This window comes from Heterocephalus glaber, unplaced genomic scaffold (assembly GCF_053883595.1).
Source record: "Heterocephalus glaber isolate CG9 unplaced genomic scaffold, H.glaber_assembly_v1.0 deba00000676, whole genome shotgun sequence".
In the NCBI taxonomy this organism is placed as follows: domain Eukaryota; kingdom Metazoa; phylum Chordata; class Mammalia; order Rodentia; family Bathyergidae; genus Heterocephalus; species Heterocephalus glaber.
Genome location: NW_028258156.1, coordinates 8,548,738 through 8,573,387, shown reverse-complemented (window position 1 = coordinate 8,573,387; position 24,650 = coordinate 8,548,738). Strand labels below are relative to the sequence as shown.

Here is a 24,650-nt window from a genome sequence, read left to right as displayed (position 1 = left end):
TTTCAGACACTTGTGAAACGAAAGTTTCAAGTTCCTTCCCAAAATACGAATACATTCTTCTAAAGCAGTTGTCTTTATACAGAAACAAATTTTCCTGCCCCTTCCCCAATTGTCCTTCAGCTATTCTTTTTTTTTTTTTGGTGAAGACGTCTTTGAGAACCTGACAAAACTTTGGATACTTGGGCTAGGGAAATGCACATTCAAAAATACTATATTGCATATGATGACACAGATTTACAGATCCATCAAAGCCTATACATGAATGCCCTAGTTAACAATACCTGTTCTTGTCTGTTCATGACAGTGTTACTTCTTTTGACTGCTATCTATTAAGTAAAGGTTGTATTTATTGGAAAGATACTTAAGAACTTTAGGAAGGAATAGTTCTTTCTAGTGGAAAGTTTACTCTTAAGTATTAAGACCAAATGTCGTGTAGCAAAAGCAAAGATAATCCAAGTGTTTCACTAATCTTCTCCACAAACCTATTTTAGCAAAAATGTTACAGTCCTCTATGAATGCTGAATTGTTGTTATGTTAGAAAACAGAATGTAGTCTTTAATTTAGAGTATGTAATTTAAGGGTATTTGCCTGTGCCCCTGGATATCTGTAAATAGATTTCCAGCACACTGTGATTGATTAGAAGTATAGGTAGCTGCTTTGGAAAGAAATGCTTAGGAAATAACAGTTGCTTAAACAAGGTTAAAAAGTATTTCTGCTGCTTGAGAGTTCTAGAAGATAACTCTCCCAAACTCATGTCACCCAAAATTGTGATCAACCTAGCTCTTTACAGTTCACCATGGACTGAGGCAGCTGTAAGATTTTCAGTCCCCATATCCATGTTATCCAGAGAGAGGAGAGAGGGGGGAAAAGGGAGAGGGGAGGGGGGAGAAAGAGAGAGAATTTCCTGTACATATATACCTATGATAAAGTCAATAATGCATAAACAGCACAGTAAGGGATTAACAATAAAAACTAATAAAATAAAAACAATTATAACTATGTATGCATAGTTATACTGTGTATACGTAGCTGTATATAATACATAGTTCTTTCATCTTATGGTCAGACTTAATTGCAGTGTATTACCTAGCTGCAAGAGAGGCTGGGAAAAATTAAATTTATCATGGGCAGATAAAAATCAGCAAAGAAACATTTTAGAGGAGATAACAAGTGTTCTCTGTCAGATATGTTCCTTTCTAAAAAATCTCTTTGTGTCTTCCTAGACATTCTGCATTGCTTCCAATCTTGCCAAAGTCTGTGAAATGATCAAAGAGGGATAAGTACTATATATCTACCTTGTTGTCTACATAAATTAGGTAAATGAGACCCAGTTATTTCTGTTTCCCCAGGGACTCTCTTACGTGAGAAAAAACCCAAGAGATCTAGGCAAATCAATGTTGTGTTTGGGTATTTTTGTTTTCCATGCTTTAGTTTTCAAATCAAAATCTGTAATAGTAATCTTTCCTCTCAAATTAGAAACTACCTCCAAACTTTGGCAGGTATATTCAAAATAAAGTTCGTTAATATTAATGATTTATTTTCCCCAGCACTTTAGAATATTTATGTCAATATGATCATTAAGTGGCCAAGATGTTAAGACACGTATTTTGTGGGATGCTGGCAATCTGTACTTCTTTCAGCTCAATATATCTGCTCTGTGAAGATGTCATAAGGAGTACTGTTTGGGCCCTTTTCATACAAAAATAACCATAGTTTTCAGAATAAGATACAGATTTCTTTTTCTGTGAAATCTTCAGGCAGAAAAAATGGTAATTATGCATGTAAAGTTGGAGGCTGTGTGCGATATAGCAGGACTATGTCTGTTTAGATGGTAATTTCTGTTCAAAGTGATATTTGCATATCTTCTGATATTGATTTCCTCATTACTTGGTTTCTAAAAATACAACTGACCTGAAGTATGAAATGGTATGTTGATTCAAACTTTTTCTTTAAAAAGCCTGATTCATACTTTGCTCCAATTTTAAGTTATCAGGGCACAATGAAATGAACATTCACTCGTGGTTTTTTTAGCATTCAAGTAAATTATATGCAAGAATATATTAAATTAATGTTTTTAGTTTTTACAGTATCTTTGGTTTTATGTGACCTATATGTAATTGACGTAGCTGTTAAGTATCTTGTTGGACCATAATTCTGGTATGAAATTTTGATGCTTGATATTGGTTCTCCTAGAAATGTCCTATATTTGAAAGTAACCTTTTTAACATCTTTCAAGGTTAGTAATAGTTATGTGATTTTGCTTTTCTTCTTCCACAGTCTTTCCTTTTGTTTGAAGTTTAGTTGTGAAAAAGTTGTTTTTGATGATTGTACCTTGAATGACTGTGATATTTCCTGTGATATTTCTGGAAGTTACCTGAAAACGGCCTAGTGATTTCAATAGTTCTGCACTACATGCAGCTTGACATTCCCTTGGAAATTCTATAGCTGTGTTTGTGAAAGCCCTGGATTCTGCTGAAAGCCTGACAAAAAGAAATGAAATATTCTTCTGTTCTTGGCCCACAGAAAGAAAATCCTAGTGTTGGTTTAGTATGAGAAGTCCCTTGGGCAGATCAGAACTGGACTCTTTTCCCCAAAAGTCCTAAATACATTTTATATATGGCCCAAGTTGTCAGATCCATTTTATTTTATTTATTTATGTTTTGGTACCAGGGATGGAACTCAGGTCCTTGAGCTTGCGCAGCAGGTGGGGAAACCACTGAGCTAAATCCCCAGCCCCATCAGATCCATTTTAAACATGAACTGGCTGTGGTTTGACCTTCTTAAAGACTGGACTGGAAAATGCAGATGTTGGCCCCATCTTTCCCAGATACAAACGAAAGGATTGACTAGACCTTGGGTTCTTTTCCTTATTTGCCACATAGAACTCCAAATTTGAGAATGGGTAAAGTACTTTAAACCATAGATTAGACAGCTCTTTTCCCTTTTGCCACTGCTGGGGCCTTAACCATACCATTGTAGCATGCCAGGATTTGATTTTCCCTCTCCATTAAAAACATAACTCCCACAGGTCTAGTCTATGGGGCAGTAGGTTTCCTATTTCATTCAGTTATCCCAACAGTGAATTTTACTCTTAGTTCATTGGAGACCATGTGTCACAGAGATTGTATTCATTAAGGTCCTGACTAAGCTATTGTAATAGACAAATTATAGTGACTCAAACAAAATAGTAGTTTGTTCTCTCACACACTTTAGGCTGGTCTGTCTCATGAGATCTTCCACACACTCAAGTTGATAGGTCCCTCTCCCATGCCTAACTCATGTTTCCAGGGGTGGCCCATTGTCATAATTTCTAGCCCAAAGAAAATAAAAGTAAAAGAGTGATGATCAGAGCAAGCCATTTCCTCTTAAGCGAGTGGCATGGGAGTTATGCGTGTCACTTTTGCTCAGTTACTGCTGGCAAAAGTTTGGTCAAATGGTACCTCTGGCTTCAAAGGAAGTGAGGAAGCAGCCTTTCAGTGAGTGGCCATGTACACTGGTGCTCTCTATTACTCTAGAACAAGGGAAGAATGAGTAGCTGTGGTTAACTAGCATTCTGCCAGCAACAAAAGTAACCTTACCAAAGTTGAACAAAGAAGACCTAAAAATTCAAAACAACCCAATATCAACCAATGAAATTGAAAATGTAATTAAAAACTTACCAACGAAGAAAAGCCCAGGTCCTGATGGCTTCACCACTGAATTCTACCAGACATTTAGAGAGGAACTACTACTACTGTTTAAACTCTTCAATGAAATGGAAAGGGAAGCAATACTCCCAAATTCATTCCTGGAAATAAGCATCACCTTGATCCCCAAAGCAGAGAAAGACCCAACCGAAAAAGAGAACTATAGGCCAATCTCATTAATGAACATAGATGCAAAAATCCTTAATAAGATACTGGCAGATAGAATGCAGAAGATCATCAAGAAGATCATACACACTGACCAAGAGGGATTCATCCCAGGGATGCAGGGATGGTTCAACATATGCAGATCAATCAATGTAATATGCTATAGCAACAGAGCTAAGGACAAAAACCATACGATCATCTCCATAGATGCAGAAAAAGCATTTGACAAAATCCAACATGCATTTATGATTTAAAAACACCAACTAAAAATTGGAATAGATGGCCTCTACCTCAATCTGATAAAAGCCATCTATGAAAAACCAACAGCCAATATCATACTAAATGGTCAAAAACTGAAATCCTTCACACTCAAATCAGGAACAAGACAAGGATGTCCACTATCACCACTCTTGTTCAATATAGTTTTGGAAACATTAGCCATGGCAATTAGACAAGAGAAAGAAAAGGAATAAAGATAGGAAATGAAGAAATCAAATTGTCATTATTTGCAGATGACATGATACTGTATATAGAATACCCCAAGAACTCCACCAAAAGTCTTCTAGACTTAATAACCAAATTCAGTCGAGTAGCTGCTTACAAGGTCAACACGCAAAAATCAATAGCTTTCCTCTACACGAATGACAGACTCACTGAGAGAGTAATAGGGCAAACAATTCCTTTCACAATAGTATCCAAAAAACTGAAATACCTAGGAATCAACCTAACAAAAGAAATCAAAGACCTCTTCTCTGAAAACTATAGCACTCTGAAAAGAGAGATTGAAGATGATATCAGAAAATGGAAAGACATCCCTTGCTCCTGGGTAGGAAGGATCAACATAGTGAAAATGGCCATACTTCCAAAACTGCTATATAGATTTAATGCAGTTCCAATTGAAATCCCAGCAGCATACTTCACGGACCTCGAGAAAACAATCCAAAAATTCATTTGGAACAAGAAGAGACCCAGAATAACAAAAGCAATTCTAGGTAACAGAGACATAGCAAGGGGTATCACAATCCCCAACTTGCAACTATGCTACAAAGCTACTGTGATAAAAACTCCATGGTACTGGCAAAGAAACAGACCTGAGGACCAGTGGAACAGATTAGAAGATGCAGAAACAACGCCAGACACACTCAGCCATCTTATCTTCGATAAAGGAGCCAAACACCCTCACTGGAGGAAAGATAGCCTCTTTAATAAATGGTGCTGGAAAAATTGGGTTTCAACTTGTGAAAGATTAAAACTGGACTTCTATCTGTCACCATGCACTAAACTAAAATCAAAATGAATTAAAGATCTAAATATTAAAATAGAAACGCTGAACCGGCTGGAACAGAGGTTAGGTAAAACTCTTGAAGACATCGGTGTAGGAAAAGATTTTATGAACAAAACCCCAGTTGCCTGTGAACTATCACAAACAATCAACAAGTGGGATCTCTTATTAAAAAGCTTCTGCACAGCAAGAGAAACCACCAGCAGTGTGAAGAGACAACCCACAATGTGGGAAAAAATCTTCACCTGCTCTTCCTCAGACAAAGGCTTACTATCTTGAATCTATAAAGAACTTAAAAAGATCAGACCTCCCAAATTTAAAGACCCAGTTCAAAAATGGGCATCTGAAATGAACAGATATTTCTCAGACAAAGAAGTAGAAATAGCAAATAAACATATGAAAAAATGTTCAGCATCACTGGTCATTTGAGAGATGCAAATGAAAACAACGCTGAGATTCCACCTCACTCCAGAAAGAATGGCTGCTATCGTGAAATCAACCAATAACAAATGCTGGCGGGCCTGTGGGGAAAGGGGAACCCTGCTCCACTGCTGGTGGGAGTGTAGACTGGTGCAACCACTGTGGAAATCAGTATGAAGATACCTCAAAGAACTAGAACTGGAAGTCCTATTTGATCCAGCTGTTCCCCTGCTGGGTATCTTCCCCAAAGAATTAAAAGAATCATACCACAGTGATATATGTGCACCCATGTTCATAGCAGCACAGTTTGTGATAGCTAAAACTTGGAAACAGCCCAAATGCCCATCAACTGGAGACTGAATAAAGAAAATGTGGGTTTTTTTATAAAATGGAGTACTATTCAGCAATAAAATATGAGAAATTAGAGACATTTATAGCTAAATGGATGCACATTGAGGCAATACTCTTAAGTGAAATAAATAGGACACACATGTATAAATACAGAATAATTTCTCTAGTGTGAAAAACTGAAAGTGTAAATAAGGACTGAAAAGTGTAATAGATAATGTGAAATAGGAAGAAAAGGGGCAAAGGGGAAGGGGAAGTGGGAGGAGTAGGGGAAAGGAAAGAAGGGAATGGAATTAATATGAGAAAATGAAAAAATGGAAACAAAGTCTTTGTAAATAGGGAGGGATGGAGGGGTTGAAGGGAGGGCAGGGGAAGGGTGAAAAATAAGAACCAAGAGAGATTATGTAAAGGTACAAATTTCCAATGGTGAATGTCATTATATTGTATACCTAAAATGTACCAATGAAAAAAAAAAGTAACCTTTTGTCATCTAGATTTTACAAGGAAATTTTTACAGAGGAAAATGATATCAACCAGTATTGACATTGTAATGAGTTGCCTATAGCTATACTTTGGACAGAGGACTAATATCTAGAACATAAAAGAACTCAAAACAATCAGACCCCTCAAAATATGGAGAATCAAAAATGGGCAAGTGAAATGATACTTTTCAGAAGAAGTACAAATGGCTAATAAATACATGTAAAAATGTTGAGCATCTCTTGCCATTTGAGAAATGCAAATTAAAACACCACCAAGATTCCATCTTATTCCAGAAAGAATGTCTGCCATCAAGAAATCAAATAATAACGAATGTTGACAAGGTTACAGGAAAAAAGAAACCCCTCTACATTGTTAGTGGAAATATAAACTAGTCAACCAATATGGATATTAATATATAATTTCCTTGAAAAACTAAAAATAGAAATTCCATTTGATCCAGCCATTCTCTTCCTAGATATCTTCTCAAAGGAGTTAAAGACATCCTATTACAGTGATGTATGCATACTCATGTTTATAGCAGCACAATTCACAACAGCTAAATCTTGGAAGTAGCCTATATGTCCATCAACAGATGAATGGATAAAGAAAATATATACACAATGGAGTATTACTGTGCTATACAGAAGATTAAATTTGAGTCATTTTTAGGAAAATGGATGCACCTTGAAACCATGTTAAGTGACATAAACATATAAGCTTAAACATCAGAGCTAGATGTTTTGCAAATGATATAGGGACTAAGAGATGGAAGAGGCATGAGGGGAAGGGGATATACAAAGAATTAAGATGTGTTATGTGCATCTACCAACTCCCCACAATGACTGTAGTCAGTATATACCAGACACATGTACTAATAAATGTAAAGATTAAATAAAAATATAATAAGTTGCCTAATTTTGTGCAGAACTTAGAAGCAATCAGAAAAATAACAAGTGAAATACACAGATTCCTCTTAAATTAAGAGGAAAGAAAATCACCTCTTATTCTTTCTTGGGTAAGTAGCCATGCTTAAACTATAACTATAGTCTAACTTAAAACTATACAAGATGTGATAAAAAATACAGTGAATGCCGCTGCCATGTTCCATCCAATGGAAAGACAGGGATCTTCTTGTTCTTCTTCTTTCAACTTGTTCATTGCAGTCAGTTGATGGTGAGCTACAGTTGAGAGGAGGTGTGCTTTCGAGTGTGCCATAAATCATGGATCATGAACAAGGCATTAACATGAAAGAGTTCCATGAGTGTGTGGATTCAGATTTCAGCTTTTAAGAAATGTCTTCACGGGAGATGACACTCGTGTCTATGGTTACAATCCTGAGACAGAGGTTCAGAATTCTCAATGGAAATCACACAGTTCTCCTATGAAAAAAAAAAATGTATCCGGCTGCGGATTTAGCTCAGTGGTTCCGCCACGTGCCTCGCAAGCTCAAGGTCCGGAGTTCGATCCCTAGTACCAAAAAAAAAATGTATCAATCAAGATCTAACATCAAGATGATGTTGATTATGTTTTTTGACCCTCATAGAATTGTGCAAGCTGAGTTTGTACCCAGGAATACTGCACACTATGGAGAACTCTGAATATTATAAGGGCTTATTAGAGCATTTATGAAATGATGTGTATGGCCTGAGAAGTGGGCAAATGTTTTAATCTCCCATCATGACAATGCTCTGTCATACATCATTTCCAGTGCAGCCATGTCTGTCAAATAAAAACATTATATGGTTTGTCTTTACCCACCTTATTCATCAGATCTGGTACCATGCAACTTTTGGCTGTTCCCCAAAGTCAAAATTTCTGGGAAAAGTAAATTTTTTTTTCGGTCCTGGGAATCGAACTCAGGGCCTTACTCTTGCTAGGCAAGCATTGTGCCACTGAGCTATATCCCTGGCCCTAAAGGTAAATACTTTAAATCAGTTCAGGACACTGAGGCAGCCACAACAATGTTAACTAATTTCTGAAAAAGAACTTCCAGAACTGCTTTAGAAACTGGCCAGAAAAATGGGATGTGTTGGGGGGAGAATATTTTGTGGAGGACCAATGGCAATGTCTTTTACAATGATAAAAATTTTAACGCAAACATTTGCCATATGTTTTGATCACAACTGTATACTACCTCGGTAGTATATCTTCCCTCGGTCCTTCACAAGATTCCTGAAAACTCACACCCTTGCCCTTGCAAACCATGTCATGGATAACCAAGCATTTATTTTCTTTTCTCCCAGGATACACTTGAGATATGCACCAAGGAGCAGGAGTTCAAAAGCATTCTCTTTTCGCTGTGCTATTTCCATGCCTGTGTTGCGGGGAGACTGAGATTTGGCTCCCAAGGCTGGAGCCGAAGCTACCCTTTCAATCCTGGAGACCTTACCATCTGTGCCAATGTCCTCTACAACTACTTAGAGGCAAACCCTAATGTAAGTGCTGGTGGTCAGATAACCCCTTCCAAGGAATGTAGTGAATCTCTCAGTCTGTGAACACTCAAAATGGACTATAATCTCTCTTTTGAAGCTATTATTGAAATAACTATCTATATCTCTATGTCCATCTGTCTCTCTCTCTATCTAATCTTCTGCTAAATGTGAAAATAAACTAGATCAAGGGTTTTCCAGCAGTGGACGGTAGAACTTTATAAGACAGGTCAGACTGGTTCTACATCAGCAGCTTGGTGCAAAAAAAAAAAAAAAAATGTCCTTCATTATGTTAACAAAAACAGTGGTTTACATGTGCATATATGCCAGATTCATTAGGCAGGTAATGAAGCATTTGCACAAATGTAATTACATACAGCAATTCTGACAGTTCATAGCACTGCATTAATAATCACTACAATTAGTTCTGATGATGGAAGCAATTTACAGTGCGTCACATGTATAAATAATGGTGCATTTCCTGCATATGTCATTATTATGTATTAAGGATGCCACCTTGTTGTGACTTTCTCAGTAACGGTCTCCTTGATTTGATATTTTGTAGCTAAAATGTCTTTTGCAGATGGGAATGGGAATGCCTTGTCAACAGCAGTTGTGTAAACTCTTACATACCTAATGATTGAATTTCAGAAAGGAAGAACCGTTCGTTCCTAAGAAGTTTCTGGTTTAATCCTTGCAAAGGAAACCTCTCCCATTAAGTTAAATCATTAAGAGTGGGATGGAGTTATCAAGCCCTGTGTGCTGGGCTCTGGGCCACACTTTCTATAAAGAGCCTTTACTGTCCCCATCCATGTATCTAAGGAGAAATGGTTGTTATGTCTATGGTGCCCTCTGTTACAGTTTGTGTTGTTAATGTTTTCTCAGTCTTTAGTGGTGATTCAGCTGCTATTACAGTACGGACACTTGGCACACAGCATGGGTATATTCTCCCAAGGAACAGATTTTGAATACATTGTTTCCAAAATAAATGCTTTTAATAGTTTGTAATAATGAATATTCCCTATCTTCTTTATTTATGAAATAAAAAAGTAAATCTGTACACATTGAGCATGCCCTAACCAATCTAGTGAATAATTGGGTTGACCTCATCATGTGTTATTTAAACTATGGCACATAAAATTGATTATTACAATAGTTCAAAGTAAAAAAAAAAAAAAGAAAGAAATGGATCACTTAACACTTATATTCAAGTTCTGTATAATTGTCCCACAAGGCTGAGCCCAGGATTACTATCCTATTTGAGCTGATTCCTGTAGATAAGTAAGGTAGGAATGAAAGGGAGAATGGGAGGAGCTGACTGGTGTGGTTTCTGCAGCCCTCACATGCAGGTGTGTTCCTCAGTAGGTTTCAGGTCAAACTAGCTTTTGGTTGTCACTGCACCCTTCTGTCTCTCAGATGTCTTAACCCATGGTATTTGCCACATACCCCAAAGCAGGTTATCAAATTCAAGAATTGTTGATATGTGCACATAGTTTGATTATACAGATACCCTTTTCATGAAGGTAGTATAAAAGACAAAGATCAGATTTAGTAGAAAGAAAATCAGTTGCTGAAAAGAACAGAGCATTACCTGATTAAAATCTTGATGTAGATAACATATCAGATACAGTACTGAAGTACAGAAAAGGCGTTAATTGGATGCAATCGGAAAGGACAATGAACTTAAGAAATCTGTCTCTCCCATCCATCTCAGCTGGATGAATGTGGCATATGGCATGGTAGCGAGAACATGTTGCCCTCGCCCTTTTCTCATGCACATCACGCTAGCTTAAAAGAAAGACATATTTGAGGTTCATTTATTCAAATTCAAATAAACTTGTAGCAAGTACATTGGAATAGTTGAAGCAGTTTTACTTGTTCTTTTCTGTCACATCACTCAACAAGCAAAGGTTATAATTACGTTTTTACTTGAACCATTGGGAGGCAATAGACTGCCCCCAAGGGTATAAAGGCTTCTGACTACAAAGCCTTCATCACACACTGGCATGTTTTGCAAACCCAGAGAAAGCTAAAGGGTAGCAAAGAGAGGCTTCAAATCCTGCTAAGCCAAGTAAAGAGGAGAGAGATTTGTTGGCTACAATATGGTAGTCATTCGGTACAACCCTTAGAAAAGTCACTCAGCCAGTCAGACCATAAACTGAGCCCTTGAGTCAGTCAGTGGCAAAGGGATTTGTTTGCCTGGGCATTTAGGAAGTGATAGAATTCAAAATGCACCCCTAATTCAAATTGTATGGCTGTTTCTTTTCTTCAATCAGATAGTAAAAACTGATATAAATCAAGTCATAAAAACCAGGTAACACTTCAAAGGCCCGTGAACCAACATCCTCTCAGGATTTTTGGAGAATTTTAATATATAAACATATTTTAAAAGTGATTCCATTTTCTTTAAAATCTGCCTAAAGAATTTACCACTATAAGTCTTTCACCAAATGTTTCAGGACACATTGAAAATAATTCTTCCACGAAATTCTGCACAGAAACTTAGACAACGTCCACACCTCTTTCAGGCACCCCTGCTGACAAAGGCATGGGGGTCGTCGTGTTAGAGGGCATGTGCCACTAGTTGGCCAGGCTGAGGCACATGCTCTGGCCCAGGAAGTGAACATCTGCATGATTTTGTCCCCAGGTCCCATGGGAAGACCTCCGTTATCTCTTTGGTGAGATCATGTACGGGGGCCACATCACAGATGTCTGGGATCGCAGACTGTGCCAGGTGTACTTAGAAGAATTCATGAATCCGTCTCTGGTAAGACATTGTTAAATTCCACTGAGGAGAAAATTCTGGTAGGAATTGATTAAGATAACTGTACTACTGTATATGGCTAATTCTTAAATGTTGTTGGCCTTTTGCTAGTGTGTTCTGGTCCGTCTTCATGGGAGTTTGGCAGTTTGTTAGAAATGCAGAATCTCAGGGCCCTTCCTAGATGTGCAGAAAAGACTCCGCACTTTCACGAAACTCCCCAGTGATGATTCATGCAGATGTGTGATATGCCACGGGGAGGTGCTCTCACACACACTGGCTTACAGGGTCAGCTCCCTGAAAGCCACTCAGAGCTGATGCTGTCATGCCACTGTACAGACCAAAATACAGAGGCATAGCTACAGCTCCAGGCCACTCAGCAAGTACTCAGAACCAGAATGTAAGCATCTGATTTTAGTTTGATTATCCATTTCACAGTAGTTTTCTTGCCTGCCACAGAAGTCACAGAATATTGTAAATTTTGGTCAATAACACCTTACTAAATAGATGCTCACGAAAAAAAGGGTGCATAAGTACACGAGGTAATGGATTTGTTACTTTGATTTAATCATTCCACAATGTAAACGTGTCAAAACATCACATTGTACTCCATGAACGTATATAATTAGTATTTGTCAATTAAAAATGAAATTAAAATCTAACAAGAGTAACCCAAAGAAATATTAACTAAATGCATTGTAAGAAATTTATTTTGATCTTTTATCAAAAACTGTTAAAAACAATGACATTTATGACAGAAAGAGAAATTAGCATTAATATATTGTAGGACTGTGGAATCCCTGTTGACATTCTATGTGTAATAACAAAGTAATACAGTTATTCTTTAAAAATAAAAATGTGGTGACTTGAGAACCCTGTTCTTCCCTCTGTGAGGAAGGGGTGGATCACACTGTGCTGGCTTAGACACCTGGCTTCCATTTCTCCTTTATCATTGTATTGACCCTGTGTCTCCGTAGAAAACATTGACGATCAGAGCTCTTTCTGGTAAAAGTGCTGTTCTTTTTTTCTCACACGAGGCTGAGAGAAGTGGCCAGGCTTTCCTCATGTGAGCTGTCTCTCTAAGCATGCTCAGGTTCATAGCCATTCCCAAGCAAGTTCTCAAAGACTCAGGCCACTTGTATTAGCTTTCTTTCACAGTGATAAAATACCTGAGATCATCAATTTTAAAGGAGTAATGGTTTCTTTTGCTCATGGTTTCAGCAGTTTCAATCCAGTCACTTGGCCCCATTCTTTGGGCCTGTGGCAATGCAGTATATCATGGTGAGAGTACACTGGGGAGGAAGCCTGTTCACCTAGGGCAGTCAGGAAGCAAAGAAAAGGGAAAAGGAAAGGCCAGGGCCCCAACACCCCCTTCCAGACCACACCCCAACAACTTCACCTCCTACTACACACTACCTCCTGAAGGATCCACACTCCCCATAGCCACACACTTGTGACCAAACCGTTAACACAGGGCTCCTTAAGGGACACTTGTGAAGCACAGCAGTGACCTATACTGCACCATTTCTACTGGGCAAGATATTGCCTGTGTTTAGAGAGCAGGGCTAAAGGATTTTTTTAATGGTTTGCACAACCTCTTATTTATAACTTCTGAAAATTTCATCTCAGACAAGCATTGCATAGATGTGATCACCTTCCTCTAGGTTTTTGAGCAGTGATATAATCATGTATTGAGGGATAATATAGTCTAATAAAACTTGACACATTTTTTACTACTTTGAATAACATTAAACCATTCAGGGACAAGGCAGAAAACAAAATGACTTCCCTGATATGTGACCATTATTTAAGTGTTTTTTTCACTGTGAGTCTCCTGGTCTTCCTCCTTTCTAATGAGCAGGATTTCACATGTCAGGAAGATACTTTCTATTTAACACAATTGGAAGTCGCTCCTCAGAAGAGGTCTAGAGGCAAGTTACCATGGAGATGGAAAAGATAAACAGTGCCAGCAAGTGACCTTTACAAAGGCTGATTTCTCCAATGAGGGTGGAGGTCAAGGGGTAGAGCAGGAACCTCCTGTGAATGTTCCCTCCCATGGCTCTGGCCTGTGGCTAAGGGGGGGAATTATTGTTGCCAAACGAGACAGTCCATTAACCTTCACAAGTCTGAACTCCCATTCAAATAATTGTAAAATAAATATAGGTGATGAAACCTGCGGGGCATCACTGGTGTGTGTAAGCCCTTTAGAAATGTAGGTACCTGACCTTCCGCACAGATCTGGTGAGATGTTCAGGATCAAAATGCTTCATTTGCAAGCTTGAGTCCTCACTGGACAGTGTTACCTTCTCGTCTCGGCAAGGGAAATTAATGCACTTACTGACTCATGTCAGAGGCTGTAAATCTGTTAACTTTGTTCTCCTGCAAGGCTTCCTACTCATGCCGTTTATATTGTTAGCAGTGGTCCCTAACACTTCAGCATCTGCAGGATGTCTTTTTGCCACTTCTCATATTGGTTAATGTATTTGCAGATTAGTATTTTTGTTGCATTAGAACCTGCTCAATAATAGGTTGGGTTTAAAGTTCTGCTCTTATCAAAAGAACTGAAATGCTTCCAGCAGTGTTTGCATGTGAGATGGTGGGATAGGGAGATGGTGGGATAGCGAGATGGCTGCTGTTGTGTGGAGGGAGGGCTGGTGGCATGGGCAGTGAAACAACTGACCAAGATCAGAACAAGAAAATGTAAGTTTATTCAGACAAAGTATACCTGCAAGGGGAGAGCAGGTGCATTTCCAAGAAAGGAGTCTGCCATTAGGGTGAGAGATTGGTTTTTGCTTTTACAGTACTGGGAGTTGAATTCAGGGCCTCGGCACTGAGCTGCATCCCTCGCCTTTTTTTTTTTTTTTTTTTTTTTTTTTTTTTTGGTACTGGAGATCAAACTCAGGACCTGGCGCTTGCGAGGCACGCAGCGGAACCACTGAGCTAAATCCCCGGCCCAACCCCTGCCCTTTAAAAAAAATATATTATTTAGAGACAGGGTCTTGCTAAATTATCCATGCTGGGGTTAAATTTACATTCCTCCTGCCTCAGCCTCCCAGAGTGTTATGATTACAGGGTAGAGACTGGGGTTTTTATAAGGACTTGAGGACTTAGAAAAAGGGCCTATGCAGCCAATCTAGATATCTCATGAATATTTTTTTCAGATCAGCAGGTTCTTGATGATCTTTTAGAACACCTGTGTTGTATCTAAAATTGTCCACGAAAGTTGCAAATTGACAAGGTGTTTATTCTGTTTTCACAGAAGCCTCTTTAGTTAGCTGTAGATAAGGTTATCTAGATACAGTAACTATTTGGGAGAAGATGGCTCAGGGCTTGTTGGAAGGAACAAATAGATCTTATATTTTTTTATTTTATGCTTTCTCTGGTCAGCTTTGCCTCATGAATGCTCAGTATGTGCTTGGCAGGATTGTGTCACCAGAGAATTCTGCTGCTGAGGGTCTTAACCCTTTAGTCACTAATAGGTGTCACCACAGTATCTTGGTATTAGGAGGATGAGTTTCTTGCTGGATGAATTTGCATTCAGAGAATAGTCCAGTGCCCTTCAAGTGTCTTTGGGCAAAATTTAAGGGTGAAAACATTTTCATGTATAACACAGGTACTTGGCAGTGCTAATAAGTAATATAGTAAACTGCTTTTAGAAAATTATCATATAGAGTATTACTTTTTGAAAGTGGTTTGTATCTAGATGTTCCCACCAAGCCTCATGGGGTCATAGGTGGGGAGTTTCAAAGCTAGCTGGACTAGGGTGCGTGAATGTGGACAGCCTCACATTAATAATAATGTGATAATGTGATAATAATGTGATAATGGAAGCCTCACCCTGGGTATGGGTGGAACCAATCAATAGGCTTGTAGCCTAGATGGAATATAAAAGGACAGAAAGAAGGCAGATTTGCTGCTGCTTCTGCTTGGCACCCAATGGATTATTTCTTCTCTCCCATACCCCTCTGCCATGCTGCCCTGCCTTGGAACCAGCTGGCTATGGACTAAAACATCTATCAACTGTGAACTGAAATAAACCTTTCCTCCTTTAACTTTGGGTATTGAGTATTTTGTCTCAGCAATGAGAAAGTAACTAAGACAGAAAGTCGTCATGTAGTGCAAACTATCTTGATGATAATAGTTACAATTAAGATCAAAGGCTTGAGGTTAAAAAGTAAAAACAAACCCTTAGGTTCAAATATGAGGTTTTCTTTGTGTTTGCTCTGCGATCCTAGACATAGGACTGAACTTTTTTGAGCCTTAGCTTTATCATCTACAAAACATGAATTAACCAACTCATGAGTTTGTTGTCACCTGTGAACATAGATCTAATGTTAGAATAATAATGCTAAGTGAACGATATTTCTGTTATTAAGTATAAAATGTATAATACACATTTCATACTTGACTGTTCATTTCTTAGTCTGTGATAGTAACAATGGAAACCATTTGTTAAATACCTGTGCTGTCAGAGGTCATTACCCCATACTTCAGGTGTATTATTTTTTTTTTCTCACTACAATCCTGCAGAGTAGGTATTATCTCCTTTAATCAAAAAAGAAGCTTGAACCCAGGTCAAACAGCTACCAAGCAGCAGAGCTAGGATTTGAACTTACAAAGACTCGAATGGCCAGTCTTTTTGTGTGCCATACTGCATTGGCTCGGGTGGTGATCTATTTGTGACAGGTCAGCGATCGCAAAACACTGAGGCCCACTTGAACACCCAGGTGTGGTGGCACTGAGAACAAGGACAACCCAGTAGACCAGAGTTCAAGTTGTGCAATGAACTTCCTGTCTAGCTTTGCCCCAGACCTCTGTGCTCCTCGGCTTACTCATGTGTAAAGTAAAAAGTTATCATCTAGAAAATCACCAGTGTACTTTTCAGCTCTAAAGAACACACAATGATGCAATTCAACTTTGAGTAATTCCTGAAATCCCAACAGCACTTCCAGACCACATTTGTGACCCAGAGAGCAAAGGCATATGTACTTGTTTATACTCACAGCTACCTGGGAGCTTCTTGTCATTACCAAGGCTACTTGGTGGGGTAAAGTTTTATTAAATGTCAGAAAAGAAAACGTGAAAAGGGCAACAATCCAGTAAGGTGAACACAGAGGGCAGGTTGCTGATTTTTCCAGTTTCTAATCATGCCTGGCAGCAGTTTCTGCAAAGATGTTTTCATATCCTTGGTGATTATTTATTTCATGATATGGAAGTTGAATCTGCCTGAAGAGGAATCCATTGATTTTTGTTTTACTAAGATATACTTTGCACACCGTAAAATTTACCAATTTAAATTGCAGAATTCAGAGCTTTTTGCAGTTGTGCAGGCATTATCACAACTTTAGAACATCTTCATCCACCAAAAACTCTGTACCCATTAAATCACTCACCATTTTCCCCTGCCCACCCCAAACATGGTACTTCCCACTTTCCAGACCCTGGCTACAGAGACTTCTGTCTCTGTAGATTTACCTATTCTGGACTTTTTAGATAAATGGAATTATATGATATGAAGCCATTTGTGTCCAACTTATTTTACTTAACATGTTGTCAAGGGCTATCCCTGTTGTAGCATGTGTAAGAATTTCATTCCCTTTTATAACCAAACACTCTTGCATTGATAGATACACCACATTTTGTTTATTAGTAGGCATTTTGTTTGTTTCTGGATTTTGGCTATTATAATGTTGCTGTTAGATTTTGGGTATAAATTTTGTATGGACTTATGCTTTCAGTTCTTTTGGGAATGTGCGTAGGAGTGGAACTGCTGGGTCAAAATGGTAACTCTGTGTTCAACATTTGGAGGAACCACCAGTGTTTCCCACATCCTAACCAACACTGCTACTGTCCACATTTTTTATTCTAGCCATCCTGGAATGGTATCTCTGATTTGCATGTTCCTGAAGACTAATGATGTCAAGCATCTTTTCATGGGGTCATTGGCTATTTCTATTTCTTCTCTGAAGAAGGGTTCATTTGAATGGGTAATCTGAGGCATAACAGCACCTTCTTAAACAGCTCTCCTCCAAAGGCAAGAAAGCTGGCCACTGTGGAAAGAGCTCTTCCGTTAGGGCCTCATTAGCAAGAAGCAGATTTCATAAAAGCCACTGAGTGAGAAGTAAGGTCTAGAGTCAGAGCTGGGATTCACAGGCTTCTTTGGATATGTTGAAATCTTCCCTGAAAGAAAGGGGAACGTTCTTGAACCAAGCATTGCTTTTCAAACTTTAGTTGACATCAAAGTAGGAATTTACAGTAAAGTTTCTCAGATTTTGTTTTTCCTTCCAGAAAATCAAGATGTACTTTATAACCATGCCTGCTCCTAGGACACAGGAAGATTATGTGTAAAAGCCTGCACTGGGCCTAGCAATTAGCCGACCTTATTAAATTCTCACAGCTACAACCATTAAGTCACTATTATGAGCCCCATTTTACTGATGAAAAGACTGAAACAAAGACAGACTGTCATTTCTTACAGCCACCAAACCATTAGGGGGTGGGAACTGAGCCAGGTCTGCCTGCTGTAAACCTCGAGCACTTTTCTTTGAGTTTGGTTTCTTTGGTTTGCTCATCACAAGGCCCTCTATAAACAGACTGCCTAGTTGTCTTTCCATTTGGAGTCCCACCAGCATTATGAGAATGCATTCAAATATCCAGTTCCTGTGGCATTTTAATTTTTCCTAGTGATTCAAATTTTGATCACTTTCCTTTTTGTTTTAAAGGACAAATTAACTGCTGCCTTTCAAAACTTTCGGCAACCTAGTGAGCACTAACAGAAAAGACCCAAGTCCTTGTTTGTAGAGAATAATGTTCAATCTCGGTGTGTTTATTCTAATTTGGGGTTTTTTAATAAAACGAGTTTAATTTTCCTGTAGTTTTCTTTGGGTCATTCTGAGTAAAATGACATTTCAATTTTGATTATTCTTATTCATATGAAATGATAACAACATGAATAAATGACCAAAACCAAGCCTAGGGATATAGGTAGTGGGGCAGTCTCCCTTGTTCCTTCCCATTTCACTGGATCAAGGTTTCTGTTTCTGGCAATATGAAGGATTAGATAACTTAAAAATTATCTTAGTATAAGGCCGGGGATTTAGCTCAGTGGTTCTGGTGCCTGCCTCTCAAGCACAAGGACCCGAGTTTGATCCCTGGTACCAAAAAAAAAAAAAATTAGTATAAAGTAAAAGGAGAAATGTAGATTTAAATATTAACAATGCTCTTAGAACTCATAGACGGTAATTGAGCACTGTTGTTAAGGTCACAGGCTTAGCAATCCAGGACTGCAGATTTGAGAGGAAAGAACAAACCAATATTATTCAGTTATATGACTTTGTAGAAAATCACATTTATTTTGTCCCCTTTAGAGACTGAAGTTCATGAAGAACTAGGTCATATGATGCTTTCTTGTTTCCAAAATTTGCTGTGGGGCGCTAGTAAACAGTGCATATTACTGAATGGACTAACAAACACGCCTAGTGATAGTGAAGCGACACAGCACAGTATCACATGGCCACAGACACATCTTACTTTTAGAAACTTTTAAAAATCTAGGCAGAAAAGAACTATATTAAATGATGATTAAACAGCATTCTCCTATACATATAGGTGCAAATATAGACAGAATTTTCATCACTAGTGAGAAAATTGAAACAAACTTCCCCTGGTACTGAGAACAATCTGGAGAAAATCTCACATTATTCTAAGTTTACTAGAAAATTATAAGCTGTGATTGACTCTGCTTATGGTTGTATGGAGTCTCAGGCCCATAAGTTTTTTGGTCACATGTATATTCTGACTTCGTTTGGTATTGTTCACATTGCATCTGTTCAAAACATCGCTCTGTATAGAATGTCTACTCTTCAAGAGCATTAAAGAAGTGAGTATGGGAAAGGCCATGTTACTACAGTCTTTCAGTCACCAGGAAACTGTGTATTGACCAGTAGCATGTGCCAGCCACTGACCCCATGTTTATGGATCTTGACAGGAACAGTACCACAGACTTTACCCTGAATAGCCAGTCTATGGTCCTAGGGAGGTAGCAGCAAATTGACTTATACTCTTTGACAGCCTATGAGACTTATACACCCACATACTTTTCAATCATTACTTATTTATATGTGTTGTACACAAAATGACTCAAAACAGTACCTTGGAAAGTATGGTACACTAGGAAAGTATAAGCTATAGGTTCGTACTAAAGTGAGCTCAAAATTAAGATTAAAATCAAACATCTGCCTAGGCAAATTAATGTCCATCTTGATTTTCTCTGGAAAATGGGGATGTTTGGGAGAGTCAATGGATCGAAGCAGTGACCAGTAGGCAGTGATAGCACAACACTTGTTCATTCCTTGCATCACACTGCTCCAAGCTTTCTTAGAACAGGATTCATGCACATCCCTTGTAGTCCTCTCCAGAGGTCAGCCTCATGCCATACATACAACAGAATTATTGACTGGGAAGCATCATAGAGCCTGCTGCTTGCCTAGCATTATGCTGGGCTTTCTTACCAGTGTTCTCAGGAGTTTAGGCAGCAAAGACTGACACCAGCCTAGTGTCCAACCAGTATTCCAACCTAGCTTTGGAATAACTGACATTCCCTTTATGGTTGCAGATTGAAGACGAACTCATGCTGGCCCCAGGCTTTGCAGCCCCTCCCTACCTCGATTATTCAGGCTACCATCAGTACATAGAGGAAATGCTGCCTCCAGAAAGCCCAGCACTGTACGGCCTCCACCCCAATGCTGAAATAGAGTTCCTAACAGTGACATCCAACACTCTCTTCAGAACTTTGCTGGAGATGCAGCCCAGGAGTGCACTCCGCACTGACGAACTGGGGCAGTCTGCAGAAGACAAGGTAGTCTTTTCTTTTGTTAAAGTAAGATATATACACTGAAATGTGCTAAGCTCAAATGTAAAACTCCATGAACTTTTACCTTCTTATATACTCATACCCACCACATACAGATCGAATACAAAACATTTTCAACAGGCCAGAATACTCAAGCCCATTACCAGTCAAGCTACCTCTGCACTCCCCAAAGGTGACTGGTATCCTTACCACTATGATCACCTATTAGCTTTGTTTACAATCACACAGTGCATTTTTGTTTCTATCAGGCTCCCAACTCCACATTACATTTGTGCAGTTCACATACCAATGGCTTATTTTTAACATTTATATGAATAGTTCTTCATTCACTCTGCTGTGGGTTTTGGTTTGTAGTTTGTCCATTGCTATGGTCATGAACATCCTCTTACAGTCCTTTGTCAACAGACAAATGTAACTCCTAAAGGTACCTGCTCATACTCATTTCTCTATATTTGGTAGTGGGATTGCCAGATCATGGGATATGTTTAGCTCTAACTGTACTCTCAATTTTCTCAACCCTTTTAGCAGTTATACTCCTACCTGCAGCATGTGAGTTCCAGTTGCTTTACCTCCTTGAAATTTTTGCTAGGGATTGTGGTATCTTAGTGGTTTTAACTTTACATTTCTCAGTTGAGGAAAATATGGAACACCTTTTTGCATGTGTGTGATCACTGGATATACTTGTGAAGTACTTGTTGCTCATCGTATTTTTAACTGAGTTGTCAATCTTTTGTCTTATGGATTCTAAGAACTTTTATTCTGGATGTGTATTCTTGGTCAGATGTATGAATTTCAAGTGTCTTCTCCAAATCTGTAGTTAACTTTTCACTCTTAATGTTTTGGGCTCAGTCATTTACCATGGTATCTTTTTTTGCATTGTCTCAGAAGGCTGCCATTTTTTGGAAGACTTTTATTGCCCTAAAACAGTGGTAGCAAACCTATGGCATGCATGCCACAGCCCGCTGTTTGTTGTCATCAAAAGCTCTAAAAGGTTCATCACCATTGTGCTAGAATGATGGGGATGAGAAATTACTTTCTTTAAATCTTCAGATAACTATATTCTCATTAATTTAAAACCTGACTTGCTGATTATTTTCCCCCAGCCCTTCTTTCAAAATTACTAATCAGGATTCGATTGACAAAGATTCAGACTAAATGGAGCTCACTAAACCCCAGATCTAATTACAGTGTAGTCCTAGGAACTGCTCATATTATTTCCTGAAATAAGTAGTTCAGTGAGGCTCGTAATTTAGAAGCTTTAGAATTTATTGTAGTGTTTCATCCTGTTACTAGCATCTTTTCTAGAAAAGTGTTACATTTTTAATAAGATTATCAAAGAAAAATTCATCCTTCAGGGGATGCTGTAATGTTAGTAAAAGCAGATGATGGACATCCATATCTGGTTTTTGTACTTGTATGTGTCCAACAAAGCTGGTCATTAACCAGAGAATGCAGAGCACTCAAGGTAAAGATAGCTTAACACCTCAAACAGGCAGACTGTAGCAAAGGCCATGCACTAGCTAGGCACTATAAAAAGTACTTTACAGATATGCTGTTTAATCCACAAGAGCAAAGCCAGGGTCTCTATTTCAGAGACAAGTTCAAGTTACTTGCCAAAGCAGGACGGCTAGAATGGACCAGTGACTAATTCTACAAGGTGCTGTTACCTAACTACAGTACTATACTGTGTTTCATACTGTCTACAGCACTACTATGAGAGTTTGAGATTTCAAGACTTGACCGGTTGCTACAAACACCTGGCAAGAGTGATGTCAACCCAACTAACAGTAATCTGACAGCAAGAAAAGAGAGAAAGCCACCTGAGGCTAATGGGCAGTGTTTTTCAAACATTTTGTCTTTCAGATATTTATTGCTTTTCTCAGTTCAGTGAAGCTTCATAGAACATGCATATGAGTACTATGTACCTATTCACATCTTCAGTGATGAATCTCTCATTTCTTCAGGGCAACATTATAGAAGATAGAAGCATCTCTATTGTTAAAAATGGATCCAAAGGCATGCTGGTTAGAAGGGCAGCATCAGTTAACAGAATGAAATGCTTTAAATGTCTCTTTGATCCATGTGACTTTTAAGAATTTATCCCGTGGGAGGCCATGATGAGGAAATGTGTATTCAAGAGACATTCATTACTTGTATGTGCTGAAATTTTAAAAATTTAAAACACTGGGAATTTACCTATATTTATATAATAAAAGCATGACTTTAAGTTACAATCTAGAAACCATTCAAGAAATACCGCAATGTTTACTGCAGTTCTCGTATTTTATAAACACTATTGTGTATCATACACCCTTACAAAACACCTATTATATAAGCAAACTGGTCACTTAACATTAGTCACATGCAAACACATAGCTACTCATGACCTTGAACCTACACAGCTGATATGTGTAACAATATTTTTAAAGTTTGCTTACATCTCTCAGATCAGCTGCAGCTCCCAAGGTTACCCAAATAATGGAGTTCTATGTCTTCTGACCAAATCTTTACATGGCATATACTTGATAACTATTCTTATGCCCTAAATGCTAGCAGTGGAATACTGTGAATAAACAGTAGTCTCCCTGACTGTATTGTGGGGACCTAGTGGAGAGAAGTGGCTGTCACTGATGCAGAAAACACCCGAGTGGGCTGTGCCACTTGGCCCACATACTGGAGTAGGCATCTTTAAAATGCATTCATAGGGCTGGGTATTTAACTCAGTGGTTTTGCCACCTGCTGCGCAAGCTCAAGGACTCAGGTTCGATCCCTGGTACCAAAATAAAAGATAAAAAAAATAAAATGCATTCATAGCTGGATGTGGTGGTGCACACATGTAATCCCAGCTTCCCAGGAGGCTGAAGCAGGATTGTTAAGTTTGAGGCAAGCCTAGACAATTTATCAAGACCTTATCATAAAATTAAAAAATAAGGCTGGGGATATAGTTTATCATTCCCTGGGCTCAATCCCCAGTACCACCAAAAATGTAAACTTTTTTAAAAAATGAATTCACAGACCTTTGGAAGTTGGATGATGGACTCTGAGACTTCAGAAAGTAAAATGTCTATCACCATGAACAGAACTGAACAGGAGATAAATCTTTGTGTATGTGTTAATGATTTAAGGTTAAGAATGTCTTGGATGACATTTTGGAGAAACTTCCAGAAGAGTTCAACATGGCAGAGATAATGCAAAAGACCTCAAATAGAAGCCCATATGTTCTTGTTTGTTTCCAAGAATGTGAGAGGATGAATATTCTCATTCAGGAAATTCGTGCATCACTTGAACAATTAGACCTTGGATTAAAGGTAAGTTTATAGTGGGACTAGAATGGGCTTGACCATATTGGAAGATTTTCACTGTGTGGTCTTTTTCTCTCCACACAAGGGGGAGCTGACATTGTCTCCTGATGTGGAAGCCCAGCAGTCTGCACTGAGCTATGACAGAGTTCCACATACCTGGAGCAAACTGGCTTACCCATCTACTTACGGCCTTGCCCAGTGGTAAGCTACCTCTTCTCGCTGCCAAGGCCATTAGTGTCAGTGCTGGGTTAACATTCTCAGTCACACCTTGTAAGAATCCCAGAACCTGTGACTGACCCATAACCAGGCAAACTCCATCACCAGTTTCTCATTTCTCTTTGATATGTTGTCAAAGCCAGGCCCAGACAAAAATTCAAATTCACTTGCTAGGTCTTTGTTCCTGGACAAAATACCTGATCCGTCTCAATTTTTCATCTGAAAAAAATATAGCAATAAAATTTCAAGTTGCAAGATCTGAATGGCCATGGAAGGCAACTCAAGTTTGCCCTCCTGTCATTTATATCCTTTATTTTCCAACCTCAGGAGTATAACCGCCTGCTCCGATGATTTCTGGACGTTAATATGATGTACAGAAAACTATTCCCTTTCTGTGGGAGAATTACTGCAGACATGGGTCACACAGCCAGGGGCAGAAATTCAGACTGCTGAAGCCTTGTGTTATTCCCCACTGCTCCATGGCCTTGTTAGAAAATTCAGTCACAAGACCTTCTTTATCCCTGGCTTGTTGGTGCTGAAGCTCTTTATCCCTACTTCCTGAACCATTCTTCCATAAATCAGAACACTACTGAGCCTTAAAGTGAAAAGTCCCCTTAGAATCCCAAATGATGACGTTAGAACTATCCCCAGGTACCCAAGTGTTGGCTGTGGGGGACAGGAAGGAC

At 38.7% G+C, this 24,650-nt stretch overlaps 1 protein-coding gene across 9 annotated transcripts in view; it reads left to right on the top strand.

Moving 5' to 3' along the window:
- Positions 1 to 24,650, top strand: part of Dnah11 (dynein axonemal heavy chain 11) — a 327,476-nt gene that overhangs the window by 297,610 nt on the left and 5,216 nt on the right. For 8 of the 9 annotated variants that reach the window (XM_087206427.1, XM_087206426.1, XM_087206425.1 and 5 more), the window contains 5 exons: positions 8,628 to 8,819; positions 11,461 to 11,580; positions 20,189 to 20,431; positions 23,572 to 23,754; positions 23,834 to 23,949. In XM_087206427.1, the coding sequence (XP_087062553.1) occupies positions 8,628 to 8,819; positions 11,461 to 11,580; positions 20,189 to 20,431; positions 23,572 to 23,754; positions 23,834 to 23,949 (854 nt within the window). The remainder of the gene's footprint in view (positions 1 to 8,627; positions 8,820 to 11,460; positions 11,581 to 20,188; positions 20,432 to 23,571; positions 23,755 to 23,833; positions 23,950 to 24,650) is intronic. The other variant, XM_087206428.1, reaches the window with a different exon arrangement.